The sequence below is a fragment of the Dermochelys coriacea genome, chromosome 11 (genome assembly GCF_009764565.3).
Source record: "Dermochelys coriacea isolate rDerCor1 chromosome 11, rDerCor1.pri.v4, whole genome shotgun sequence".
NCBI classification, from domain to species: domain Eukaryota; kingdom Metazoa; phylum Chordata; order Testudines; family Dermochelyidae; genus Dermochelys; species Dermochelys coriacea.
In genome coordinates this window covers 60,672,711-60,685,702 of record NC_050078.2, presented here as the reverse complement: position 1 = coordinate 60,685,702, position 12,992 = coordinate 60,672,711, and the positions used below count along the sequence as shown (strand labels likewise).

Sequence of the window (12,992 nt, the reverse complement as noted above, 5' to 3'; positions counted from 1 at the left end):
GGAGACTAATCCGTGCTATCAGAACTCCGTTCCAAAAGACGTAATGCCAATATATATGCCAATTTCTCCAAGGGCAAATGCAAGGTGTTCACAATGCTCACAACTGCAGAGGTGATCAGAGCGGGCTCCTGCTTGCAGTGCTATTGCATATGCGCGGGCAATCCAAGAAAAAGGGCGCGAAATTGTCTGCCGTTGTTATCACAGATGGAGGGAGGGAATGGTCACTGACAACCAACCAAATCCATCCACGGCTACCTTGTCGGTTATCTGGTTTTTTTTTTTTAAATTTAATAAAGAAAGAATGCATGGTTTCAAAACAATAGTTACTTTATTTTGAAGGGGGAAGGGTGATTGGCTTACAGGGAATTAAAATCAACAAAGGGGACGGGTTTGCATCAAGTAGAAACACACACAACTGTCACACTGTAGCCTGGCCAGTCATTAAACTGGTTTTCAAAGTCTCTATGATGCGCAGCGCACCTTGCTCTGCTCTTTTAATCGATGTCTGGCTGCTCAAAATCGGACGCCAGGCGATTTGCCTCAATCTCCCACCCTGCCATAAATGTCTCCCCTTTACTCTAACAAATATTATGGAGCACACAGCAAGCAGCAATAACAATGGGAATGTTGGTTGCGCTGAGGTCTGACCAACAGCGCTAGCGAGCTTTTAAACATCCAGGGGCACATTCTGCTACCATTCTGCACTTCCTCAGACTACAATTGAACTGCTCCTTATTACTGCCCAGGCTTCATGGGAGCAAGGGGTAGGCTGGGGTAGGTGCAACGATGCGGTGCTGCCGGCTGGGAGAACAGCCTGAGGCAGAAGCCTCCAGCTCGCAGGAGATCAGGATAGCAGAGTTGCAGCGGAAGCGATGGAGAGAGCAAGACACAGTTGATGAGATCTGTTCCACACCTGCCTTCAGTAGCAAGGAAGATGGATTTATTTATAATGTTGGATCTGAGGTTGTCCACATTGTCACATTCGTTATCAGTTCCGGGCTCCGTTCCGGCTATATCCTCAGTTCTGGAGAGCTGTGTCACCATGGCAGCCCAAGTTCATCTTCCAGCTCCAGCTCACGTTTTACTTCTGAGTGTGAAAGTCATTCAAAAAGAGGTATGTTATCCTAGTTCCAAGATCTTCTCTCTTGTCTCTTATTAGGAAGGAGTGGTCAGAAGATACTGCTGGTCTTTTCCCTGGAACACCTTATGCTGCTTCCTCCTGGGACCCCATACAGGGTCTCCACAAAGAGCCAGATCTCCATGCTTCTCTCTGGATCTGCTGTTATCCCTGGTGCATTCTGTCTCAGATCTAGACCTGGATCCTTTCCAGAAGGAAGATAAATTAAAAATGCAGAGACTTGTGGCTCTCCTTATACCACTCTCTGGATCACCTCCTGCAGGCAGAAAAACTGAAGGACATGAGATCAACTGCCTGCTCTTTGGTTATGATTTCCCATGCTATGAGTAGACCCTCTACTCCTTCTTTCCAGTACCAGAGACAGCTCTACCGAGTCTTCGTGGTTTTACTTTTTGTCAGGTCAGCGACATGAAAAATATCAGCAGTCTGCAGCATTCCAGAGCCAGCATGATGGGCCTTTTTCAGCCCGAGGTCTAAACCTGAACAATCCACTTCTTCATCAGCGCCTTCATGATAAAACAACAAGCCTTAATTTTGACAGGATGATTGGTCCTGACTGGCTGGTTCTTGATTTCAGTCAGCACCCTTCTTTGGAAAGAGGCTAGCCCACTTTATTAACACATGAAGGCAAATTACGTTGAACAAATGGGTTTTAGAGATTATGGAAAGGGGCTGTGTCATACAATTCAAAAGATTGATCATCGTCCTCCATTACCCCCCTACCCATCACTCTTCAGGGACCTCTCTCACAAGGGTGGTATTCTTGCAGAAATAGAAAAATTACTTTGGATGGAACCAGTTGTGGAGGTCCCTGAATACTGGAGAGGAGGAGAGTCATGGCTATTATTCCCATTACTTTCTGGTGTGGAAGAAGGATGGAGGGTATTTCATCCGATACGAGACTGGAGTGAGTTGAACAAGCACATTTGGAAGTTCCAGTTCCCTATGTTGACATCCCTTCACTTTCAGTCATGGATTGGTTCATAACTCTTGATTTAAATGACTTTTTTTTTTTTCCCTATATCAATTTGTCTCTCATTGTAGTTACCTGTTTCATGGTGGCTGGATGCCATTTTTAGTACAAGGTGTTTTCTTTTGGCCTCTCCACAATGCCCAGAATTTTTACAAAATGCCTCCCTATGGTAGAGGCTGAGGAATGAGCGTATTTTTGTTTACCCTTATTTGGCCGATTGGCTACTGAAGCTGCTGTACGCAAGGACCTGTTAAGCCATATTGTTTTTACAACTAATCTCTTTTCAGATGTTGGACTTCTTCTCAACCACCCAAAGTCAATTCTCTGTCCTACTCAAAGGATTCCTTTTATAGGCTGTATACCAGACTCTGTGGAAGGGAGGGGTTTTCTACCAGATGAAAGATTTCAGTGGTGTGTCACTCAAAGAATAAAATTTTTTGGGCCTTGTGGGAGCCACTACTTACGTGACTCCTTTTGCTTATCTGAGAATGAGACCTATGCAGCATTGAATGTCTTGGGTCTACAGAGCAAGTCGGGACAGCCTCCATATGTTGATCATCCTCCCTCAGAACATTATAGCCTCCCTGAAATGGTGGTCAGTGAGAACAATTGTTCAGAGGTATATAGTTCAGTCTCCTAGATCCATCTCTGGTAGTCAAGCTGGATGCTTCAAGTAAGGGTTGAGGGGGGGTTCATCTTAATCAGCTGACAGTTCAAGGGCATTCCTCTTATCAGGAGACACCCTGCACATCAATGTGTTGGAATTGAAAACTGTTTGTTTGGCTCTCAAGTCATTCCTTCTTCACCTATAAGGGAGGGTGGTGCAGGTGGTGACGGACAGTATGTTGGCAATGTGGAATACTAACAAGCATAGGGTGTTCATTCTGCTCTTGTGTGCAGAGACTGTAAATCTGTGGTATTGAGGTATCCTTCCCGATGTCTGTCCTGTGGCCTTGCATCTGGCAAGGTAAAATAATGTAGTTCCAGATCAACTTAGCAGAGACAGTGCATCAATGGTACTTAAAGTATCAGTTGGTTCAGACCATGTTCTTCAGCTGGGAACACCCAGATGTGGACGAGTTTGCAAGGAGGTCCAACAAAAAGTTTTGCCTCTTTTATTCCAGAGTGGGCAGAGACAATCTATCCCTGTCGAATGCTTTCCTTCTCCACTGGGGAAAGACTCTAATGTATGCTTTTCCCAAATGATTCTCTTTTCCCTGGTTTCAGAGTAGCAGCCGTGTTAGTCTGTATTCGCAAAAAGAAAAGGAGTACTTGTGGCACCTTAGAGACTAACATTTATTTGAGCATAAGCTTTCGTGAGCTACAGCTGAAGCTCATGAAAGCTTATGCTCAAATAAATTTGTTAGCCTCTAAGATGCCACAAGTACTCCTTTTCTTTTTCCCTGTGTTGGCCCCATCAACAGTGATTTACCAATCTCCTGCAACTGTACAGCAGAGTCTTTGGGTGTTCCTCTGTCTGCAGACCTGCTGTCTCAGCAGGAGGGAAGGATCTTTTGCCCAGACCTACAGTTTCTTCACCTGATGCTGTGGGTGATTGGACATGGACTCGGTCTGCTCCTGCTTTTCTTTGCTTGTGCAGGACGTACTAGTTAACTCTAGAAAACTGTCCACTAGAAGCTTAGTTTAAATTGGATCAGATTTCAAGCATGGATGAAGGGAAAACCTGATTTCCCTGTATCTGCTTCCATTCCTTGTGTTTTGGAATAATTAATATACTTGAAGCCTGAAGTGTTAACTGACTCATCGTTAAAAGTTTATTTGGCAGCCATCTCAGCATATCATACTTTTAGTTGATGAAAGATTGCTGTTTGTTCCGTGTTTAGTCAAAAGGTTTATCAGATGCATAACACACATGCGCAGACACACCCCGGTTAGAGATCCTGTCCCTTCTTGGGATCTAAATTTGGTATTGCCCATGCTGGTAAAATTGCCCTTTGAATCCTTTGCTGAATGTTCTCTGTATCATTTGATCTATCAAGATGGCTTTCATTATCCCCATCAGAGTGAATGAATTGAATACCATTTTAGCTGATCCAGCTTTCATTTCTTTTCATAAACAGAGTAGTTCTCTGACCTGATCCCAGGCTTTTACTTAAGCTGGTATCTGATTTTCACATCAAGCAGACAATTAATTTGCTGTTTTCTTCCTGAGGCCTTGCTCTAATAAAGAGGATGCCAGAAGGACCCTTGCTTATTATATAGATAGAACTAAGAGGTTTTGTAAATTAGATTTTGTGTCTTATGCTAAAAATTGAAAGGGTTATATGGTTTCTTTCCAGACTATATCTCTATGGATTAACGATGTATTGCTGAACGTTACACACTAGCAAAAGTTTCTATACCTGCTTTGATTCTATCACTGTGGCTTCTTCCTTCGCTTGTCTTAGGGAGGTGCCAGTTGCTGAAATTTGCAGAGCTGCTGCCTGGACTTCCAGTAAACATTATGCCTTGGACCTGGCCTCTAGGGTAGGCACTGGATTTGATAAAGCGGTGCTAATCTATTCAGTTAGGACTCTGTTCCACCTCCAGGTAAGTTTTCAGCACTGCCTATCGCTCTATCCCTTAAGAGGGAATATGCAGAACCACGCAAAGAAGAACTTAAGGTTACTTCCTTGTAACCAAGGTTCTTCGAGATTGCTCTGCATATTCACACTTCCCACTGACTTTCTCTCTGTCAGAATCCTTGTTTGTTTGGTTTCTCTGGCTTTGTGGTGGAAGGAACTGAAGTGATGAGAGCACCTTACCCCCTGTACAGCTTTGCCTTCAGAATGTCAGTATCTGGGGGGAGGGGCAGGGCATGAGAATGCTTCTTACACTGCTGGAAGAACTTTCTACCACAAGGTGGCATGGTACCCGTAAATGTACATACAGAGCCATCTTGAAGAACTTTTATTATAAGTAAGTAACCTTCATTTCTTTATATTTATATAATATATCTGTTCAGGGTTGACTTGGCTAAAGCATCAGTAGCAGTGCGAGGCTTCCTGACCCTGGATCCAGCAGCTATAGCCTCTTTCTGTGAGTATACAGCAGACCATAACATTCAGTAGCAGAAAATTACAGCCTTTATGCATCTTGGCATACATTTTCAGTGCTGAGTTTAAACATGCAATCTACACTACTGTTAATGGAAATTGTTAATTGTTCCCTACTTAAAAAAAAATTACATTACTGTATTAAATATTATCACTTCAGTCTGTTAGATTAAAAATGGAGGGTCAAAGAGCTGAATGTTTCACTAACTATTTAAAAGTAAAAGTTTGGAATGAGTGATGGGATTTGTAGTTCTTCTGAATCCTTTTTCTCTTCCTTATTCCTTGTAATGTATTTTTTTTCCGTTTTGAATGCAGCACATGTACCAAGTAGAACAAGAATAATGACATATCCCTTTGACTTGGCCAGCAGTGGTTAGTGGCCTTGGTCAGGATGGTAGAATGCAGGGGGCAGAAGGCAAATTTGAAGGGTTAAGGAGAGTGCTGGAGAAGAAGACTGGGCAGTGGAAGTGAGCAGCACATTCTATGATTTTGGAGACAGTGGGGTGGAGGGGGAGAGAGCATTATTAAAAATCATTATTTTGTGACTAGATAGTGTTTTATGTAAAATTTGTGAAAGTTGCACATTTCTTTCCATTTCTCCCAGTATACTTTGTAGCTCTCATCTTGTCTCTGAGCCAGCAGATGACAAGTGACAGAATCAACCTCTATACACCGCCTTCGGAGAACGGGAGCCTCTGGTAGGAAATCTAAATAGCATTATTTTTTAACATTTTCTATGACGCAGACCATGTAAGAATGTTTAATTAACAGTGGTTTAGTGATGTCATGTAGTACAAATCTAAAAGTGTTATAAAAGATTCCCAATACTAAACCTGTCCTAATATTTTTGCATTTGAGACCTTAAACTGAGCCCTTGATGACTTTGAGAATTGACGGTGTTTAGCAACTCACAGGATAGGGCTCACTGTGTCTAATGGTTAAATGTATCCTTTATACACCTTCATTGGCTTAGTCCTGAGGCCCCTGTTTTGAAAGTGACCAAACTGTGAAATGGCACATCACAGAGGTGGCACATTTTCTTTCCTTGTGCAGATCAATCAGTGGAGTGCCAGCGTCTTTTTTGGAAGAGATTATCTATTCTCTCTAACAAATTAAGGAAAAGTGCCATAAAAAAGACACTAAACAAGAGGATACTGCAGAATTATCGGCCTCTGTGTAGAAAGACCATCGCTTCTTGGAGGGTGGGCCAGTAGTTGAGACAGAATCAAATTTGATGTTCCTAGTCTGAGGTCTTCATGGCTCTGAGATAGTCCTTCAACAAGGTGTCATGCTCCTTTCTAGGCAGGACAGCTGTCTGGAATGCAGCCCTTAGGGAAGTTCAGACAAGTGTTCAACACAAAGTAAAAACAGAATTGGTAATTTGATATAGACATATCCCACTCTGTCACAGTCATAATTAAAAGTTTGTCTCTGCAAATTTTGCTACCTCTCTACTCATTCCCCTTTCCAGATCATTAATAAATATATTAAACAACACTGGGTCTAATATGGAACCTTGAGGCCCCCTGTTATTAACCTTTTGCTAGGATGACAATTGACCATTTAATCCTACTCTTTGTTTTCTGTCTCCCAGCTAGGGAAGGGGGGTTAGTGTTGAAATCTAACTTGAACATTCACTCCATGCTAAGTAGTGGGGCTTCTCAGTTGGGTCATAGCCTTTGGTATTCACTCTCCTCTGCAGCCCTTCAGATCCCAAAACCGCTGGAGTGGGGGTAGCCAACCTATGGCTCCAGAGCCACATGCGGCCCTTCAGAAGTTAATATGCGGCTCCTTGTATAGGCACCGACTCCGGTGCTGGAGCTACACGTGCCAACTTTCCAGTGTGCTGGGGAGTGCTCACTGCTCAACCCCTCGCTCTGCCGCAGGCCCTGCCCCCACTCCACCCCGTCCCCTGAGCCTGCCATGTCCTCTTCCCCCCTGACCTCCCCTGCCCAGCCTCCTGCATGCCACGAAACAGCTGATCAGGGAGGTGTGGGGAGGGCTGCTGGTGGGTGGGAGGTGCTGGAAGCAGGGGCAGGGGAGCTGATGGAGGAGGGCAGCTGACGTATTACTGTGTCTCTTTGACAATGTACATTGGTAAATTCTGGCTCCTTCTCAGGCTCACGTTGGCCACCCCTGCTTTAGAGCATGATGTGAGAAACATTTGTTCAGTATTTGATTTTTTTTTTTGTTTGGTGTTTTTTAATTTCTCCAGTTAAAGCATCTAGCTGCCAGAGTGCTACATAGTAGAAGTTGTTAAAATAATAATATATACTCACCAAGATAATGCATCCGATGAAGTGAGCTGTAGCTCACGAAAGCTTATGCTCTAATAAATTTGTTAGTCTCTAAGGTGCCACAAGTATTCCTTATCTTCCCCCTAATAAGTATCTAATGCTTTTCTCAGGACTGCAGGTGCAGAGGAACAGATTCTTCATCCATGGATTGTGGTGAATCTGGTGGTCGCCCTTCTAGTTGGGCTGTCGTGGCTCTTCTTATCTTACCGACCAGAGCTAGATCACAGTGAAGGTATGGAACATGAAACTTAGAGGAAAGTTGGAGATTATGTTCCTTTGTCCCTCCCAGATCTACTCTGTTCCGTGTTCAGAACTGGTCCTTAGAAATGTATCACTGCTATAGTTAAGATAAAACATTTCTATTATCCTTTTTTCTCCTTCTCTCTCTCTCCCCCTCTGAATACTCAGAACTTTCCGAAGAATTCACTTCTTGGAATGAAATTGTCCTTTGTTGTTCTCTTCTGATTATTTTTTTTTTACGTTTGAGGAAATAATACTGTCATTTTTGAATGCTGTAGGATGGAGTTTTTCCCCCTGTGGGTTTAAACAAACAAGGAAACCTAACCAGTAATTTGTCCTGGCTAAAGCAAAATAAGATGAGTTTTGAAATATGGTACTGTTTTTGGAGGGAAGCATGACTTTGATTTTAAAGTTCAAACCATTTGAAAATTATGTACTCTGCTTATATATTAGAAGACTATATTACATTTTAAAGTGCACATTTCATGAATGACGTATGCTGAATGTATGTTCAATACTGCTTGGGCAGCAAATTCTTTTAACAGACCAGAAAAGCAGGAGTAGTCCTGACCTAGACCTTCCTACGCCGTCAAACTCCCCCGTCCAGTGATACTGGCCCATTAATCTCCCTCACGCAGCAATAGTGCGTCATTTATTATGTGATGATTGAATTACTTATTCAGTTCAAATTTTGCAGGCTTTGAATGTACTGGGTCCTCCAGAGCTCAGGGACAGTGCGTGGTCCCCTTGTCTGTTTGTTTGGTGCAGACCCTGGGCGCTGCTCTGTTACCTCGGACCGGGGCTAGTGCCCTTTGGTGCCAGGATCAGGAACTAAAAGATGTCTTAATGCCACCTTTGCCACTCCTCCCAGACTCGTACCGAGCACAGCTTAGCCAGTCCAGTGAACCTACAGTAAATATGTAGGTTGCATGGATTTCAATCACATGTCAACTGATGTCACCAAAAAAATCCTCTTTGATAGTATTTTGTAGATTTATGGAGCTTTAAAATATTTCTTCAAGCTGCTTTACAACATTTGACAACTTTTTATATCTGTCCCCTACTCCCTTTCCTAGTGTTATTCATATGTGTTGGGAGGTGAATTCAAATTCAAAAATCCAGCTGGATTTTTAAATCTTCGGGCTGCAAGCAATATATAATAGTATTATTGAAAAGTGCCTTAGAAATGGGGAAGCTGAGACACAGAGGTGAAATTGACTTTCCCAAGGTGAGCCGATGGCAAAGTCTGGCCCAGAACTCCTCCGTGTTTCCAGGCGCTAACCGCTGACTAGAGGACAGTGCCTTAAAAGTTTTTTGAAAGAAATTCTGAAAAGGTTCATCTCAGGACTATCTCAAACAGACCGAAGGAAACTCGAAACTATTCAAAAACAGTCTAACAAGCTCATACTTGATTGAGTAAAAAAAATCACCATCTGAAACAGCATATGGATGTCATCAGCAAATGTGGTGGATCCAGCTATATGCTGAAGTATGTTTTTCCTCAGCTAAATGTGCTGCCAGCTAGATTAAAAATTGATAATATTCTAAATTGAATTCTGCTTTCTGATTCTCATGTAATTTTAAAAACTTTCTAATGTTGACTTGGCTGGTTAGTTTATTTTGCTGTTTCTATTTTTGATGATGTCACTAGTCCAAATGGAGGATGCTGCTTTGTGGGGGTTTGCTGGCACTGAACATTCCTCATTGTACTAAGGCTTTTAGTACAATGGCAGCTTGTTGGGGACAGGGATGTCGCCTGCCATTATCAAGGTGTTGGTAGTATTATTTAGAAGACAAACAAAGAGGAAGTTTGGAGAAAATATTCAGCAATAATTTATATGGTTTTTCACTAAAGCATTTAAAAAATATTGGTTTTCTTTCTCTTCCAGAACTGATGTTTCATGCTGAAGTAGAAGAACTTCCTCAGCTGGATAAAGGCCTCACTGTCCAGTCATAGTGCAGAAAATGCATTTTCATATACTGTAGCTGAGACTGAGGACTTAGCACTTGTATGTATTGTACCTGTATATAATGCTTTTGTACAAAACAAAATTTGTATTTTTGTACATTGTTGTTGCTGATGGATCTTTTATTTTAATTATGCTATTTTAAAATATTTCAGATTTTTGAAAATAGAACTATTAAAAAAAAAAGTTATATTTTTTTCTGATAAAGTGAGTCTTTTCTGGTAGATAAACTCAAAACTAGTTTGGTAAACATCACTACCTAGATAGCATGGGAAGAAGAATGATGATCAGATGGGCAAATGCTTTTTTGAGTAGCTTTTTTTTTTTTTTTTTTATTCTCAGCCAGTTGCATTTCGGTATTGATGCTAATGTCAGCTCATCTGACACAAGTCATCTTATGAAAAAAATAGTAGAATAAAAGTTATTTTAACAGAATGTACGGTTAGAGAGAAAACTAACAGTCCTTTGGGGTGATCTGTTTTAGTTGTCATAGAAAAATGTGTTGCTGGTGTAAGGAATTAAGTTGTCTAGGGCTATATCTACAGTACAGAGTTAAGTCAACGCAAGTGTCGCCGACAATCGTAAACTGCAATAACATCACTTGCACATGTTTATATAATGTTCCCTGCGTCAGTGGAGTGCATCCACAGTTGGTTCTCTAGCACTGACAGAGAGAGCAGTGCACCATGGGTAGCTAGCCCACTGTGCAACTTGCCACCTTCTGCTGCTAGGAGTTGTGGGAATGGGGAATAGATCAGAGTGCATCATGGTTGCAGGCTCCCTGTTCCATGATTAAGGTTTTTCTGTCTCATCATTCCATGGATGTTGGACTATGTTTCACGCCATTTTTCAACAGCTGCTGTAAACTATGCGCCCGCCATTTCCACCTGAAATCATGGATCCAGCACTGCTCTCTAGTCTTGTCATAAGTGTTATAAACACAAGGTGGCTGATCATGCAGTATCTTATGAGCTGCAGATCTGAACAGGAATCCGAGCTGCCTGCCCTGCTGGGTCCCATGGAAAGAAACCATTCCAGATTACTTTTGGCATTCACAGAGTAGCTGCACATGGTGGACCATTGCTATTGGGCTTGGGAAGCAAGCACCAAGTGATGAGATCGCATCATTATGCAGGTATTGGGTGATGACCAGTGGCTGCAAAACTTCCGGATGCAGAAAGCCATTTTCCTGGAACTGTGTGTGGAGCTCTCCCCTGCCCTGTGGCACAAGGACGCCACAATGAGAGCTGCTATCTTGGTGGAGAAGTGTGTGGCAATTGCTGTGTGAAAGCTGGCAACTGCAGACTGCTACTGGTCAGTCGCAAATCAGTCTGCAGTTGGGAAGTCCACCATGGGGGTTGCGTTCACTCACGTTTGCAGGACCATTAATCACATCCTGCTACCAAGAACTGTGATACTGGGAAATATGCATGAAATAGTGAATGGGATTTGCAGCAATGGGATTCCCTAACTGGCGGAGTAATTGATGGCATGCATATCCCAATTTTGGCCCTGGGCCGTCTTGTGAGGGAGTACATCAATAGAAAAGGGTACTTCTCTATGGTATTGCAGGTGCTTGTGAATTACCAGGGTAGTTTCACTGATATCAATGCAAGGTGGTCAGGAAAGGTGCATGATCCATGCATCTTCAAGAACACTGGCCTGTACAGAAAGCTGGAGGCAGGGACTTTCTTTCAAGACAAGAAAATTCCAATGAGAGATGTTGGAATCCCCATAGTAAGCATACCCCTTATTCCCATGGCTCATGAAACCTTACACAGGAAACCTGGACAGCAGCAAGGAGTGCTTCAACAATAGGCTGAGCAGGTCCAGAATGACCATTGAATGTGCATTTGGCAGATTAAAAGTGCTCTGGCGCTGCTTTTATGGCAGGTCAGACCTCAATGAGAAAATGGCCATGGAGGTGGGGTTGCCACAGAGTATGGCGTCCAGCTCCTTATAGTGTGGCAGGTCTTCAGTGCAGCACCAGAGTGATGGTTTGACTCCCTTGCCTTCCGGTACGCCTCCCTCAACCCCTTGATCTTTGCACAGTACTGAAGCATGCCTCGTTTGTAGCCCTTCTCCAACTTGCTATGAGAAATCTTCCCATGAAATCTTATCAAAGTTCCTATGACTGGAGAGGAGGTGGGACAGTACAGCCTCCTTTTCCCTGCCCCCACCCACTGCTGACCTGCCACTCACCTCTTCACTGCCCCAAGTTCCCCTGCTCTGCTCACCACCTCCCCTGCCCACCTGCCGCTCTCCTCCTCACCCCCCCGTCAGACACTTTCCCTGCCCACCACAAGACCCCCACCACCACTTGCTGTGCAGCTGACTTGCTACTCACCTCCTTACCCTACTGCTGCTTTCCCCCCCTCCCGTGACACTCTTTCCCCTTTTCACCTTAAAGCACTAATAACATTCCCCATGGGAACTGAACTGGCAACAGGTATAGCTCAATTGCCAGATAGATTCTCCTCTGCGTAGCAGCGAGTTCGGTGTATACTATGGAGCAGGGGTAGGCAACCTATGGCACACGTGCCGAGCTGATTTTCAGTGGCACTCGCACTGCCTGGGTCCTGCACACCAGTCCCAGGGGCTCTGCTGCTGGCCTGGGGTACCGGCTGCTGGCCCCCTGCCAGCTGGGGTTCCGGCTGCCGACCCTGCTCAGCCCGCTGCCGCCCTGGGTCCTGGCCACCAGTCCAGGGGGCTCTGCTGCCAGCCTGGGGTCCTGGCCACTGGCCCAGGGCTCTGCAGACACCCCCAGCTGTGGCCCACTGGCCCCAGCCTTGGACAGAGAGGGGTGCAGACAGGGGCCAGAGGGGTCACAGCTCAGCACCCCCACCTTAAAAATTGTTCCAGCACCACTGTGCTGGAATATTTTAAACTCCTGATTTGCTGCTTACATCACTGTCATTCCACGTGGAACAGTGCACTTCATTTGACGTTGAGATTAGAATGTACATGCAAGAACTGGAATTAGAATTTTCTGACGGATTTCAAGATTTCCAGCGATTTGGCCCAATGCTTTCTTTTCTAATTACACCTGAAAAGTTCAACGAAAGCAGCTTGGATTTGTCTGTATTTCAGTGGATGGGTGTTGAAGATTTCGAAATGCAGCTCATTCAGTTAAAAAGCTCAGAATTGTGGGCATCAAAGTTTGGAGATCTGCGGAATGCACTTGAAGCTACTGAGAAAGATCATGGGGTCTCTATTCTGACCTGCTGGACATCCCTGCCAGTGAAATTTAACTGTTCGAAGAAAATTGTGTTTGCAATGCTTTCAGCATTTAGATCCACATACCTGTGTGAACAGGTATTT

At 43.8% G+C, this 12,992-nt stretch overlaps 1 protein-coding gene across 3 annotated transcripts in view; it reads left to right on the top strand.

Annotated features, from left to right (window-relative positions):
• The window catches only part of TMEM237 (transmembrane protein 237), a 28,627-nt gene extending 18,764 nt beyond the window's left edge, over positions 1-9,863 (top strand). For all 3 annotated transcript variants that reach the window (XM_043505593.1, XM_038422068.2, XM_043505594.1), the window contains 4 exons: positions 5,077-5,150; positions 5,772-5,865; positions 7,575-7,696; positions 9,594-9,863. In XM_043505593.1, coding sequence (XP_043361528.1) covers positions 5,077-5,150; positions 5,772-5,865; positions 7,575-7,696; positions 9,594-9,661 — 358 coding nt within the window. In that variant the 3' untranslated portion in view covers positions 9,662-9,863. The remainder of the gene's footprint in view (positions 1-5,076; positions 5,151-5,771; positions 5,866-7,574; positions 7,697-9,593) is intronic.
• The last annotated feature ends 3,129 nt before the right edge of the window (positions 9,864-12,992 follow it).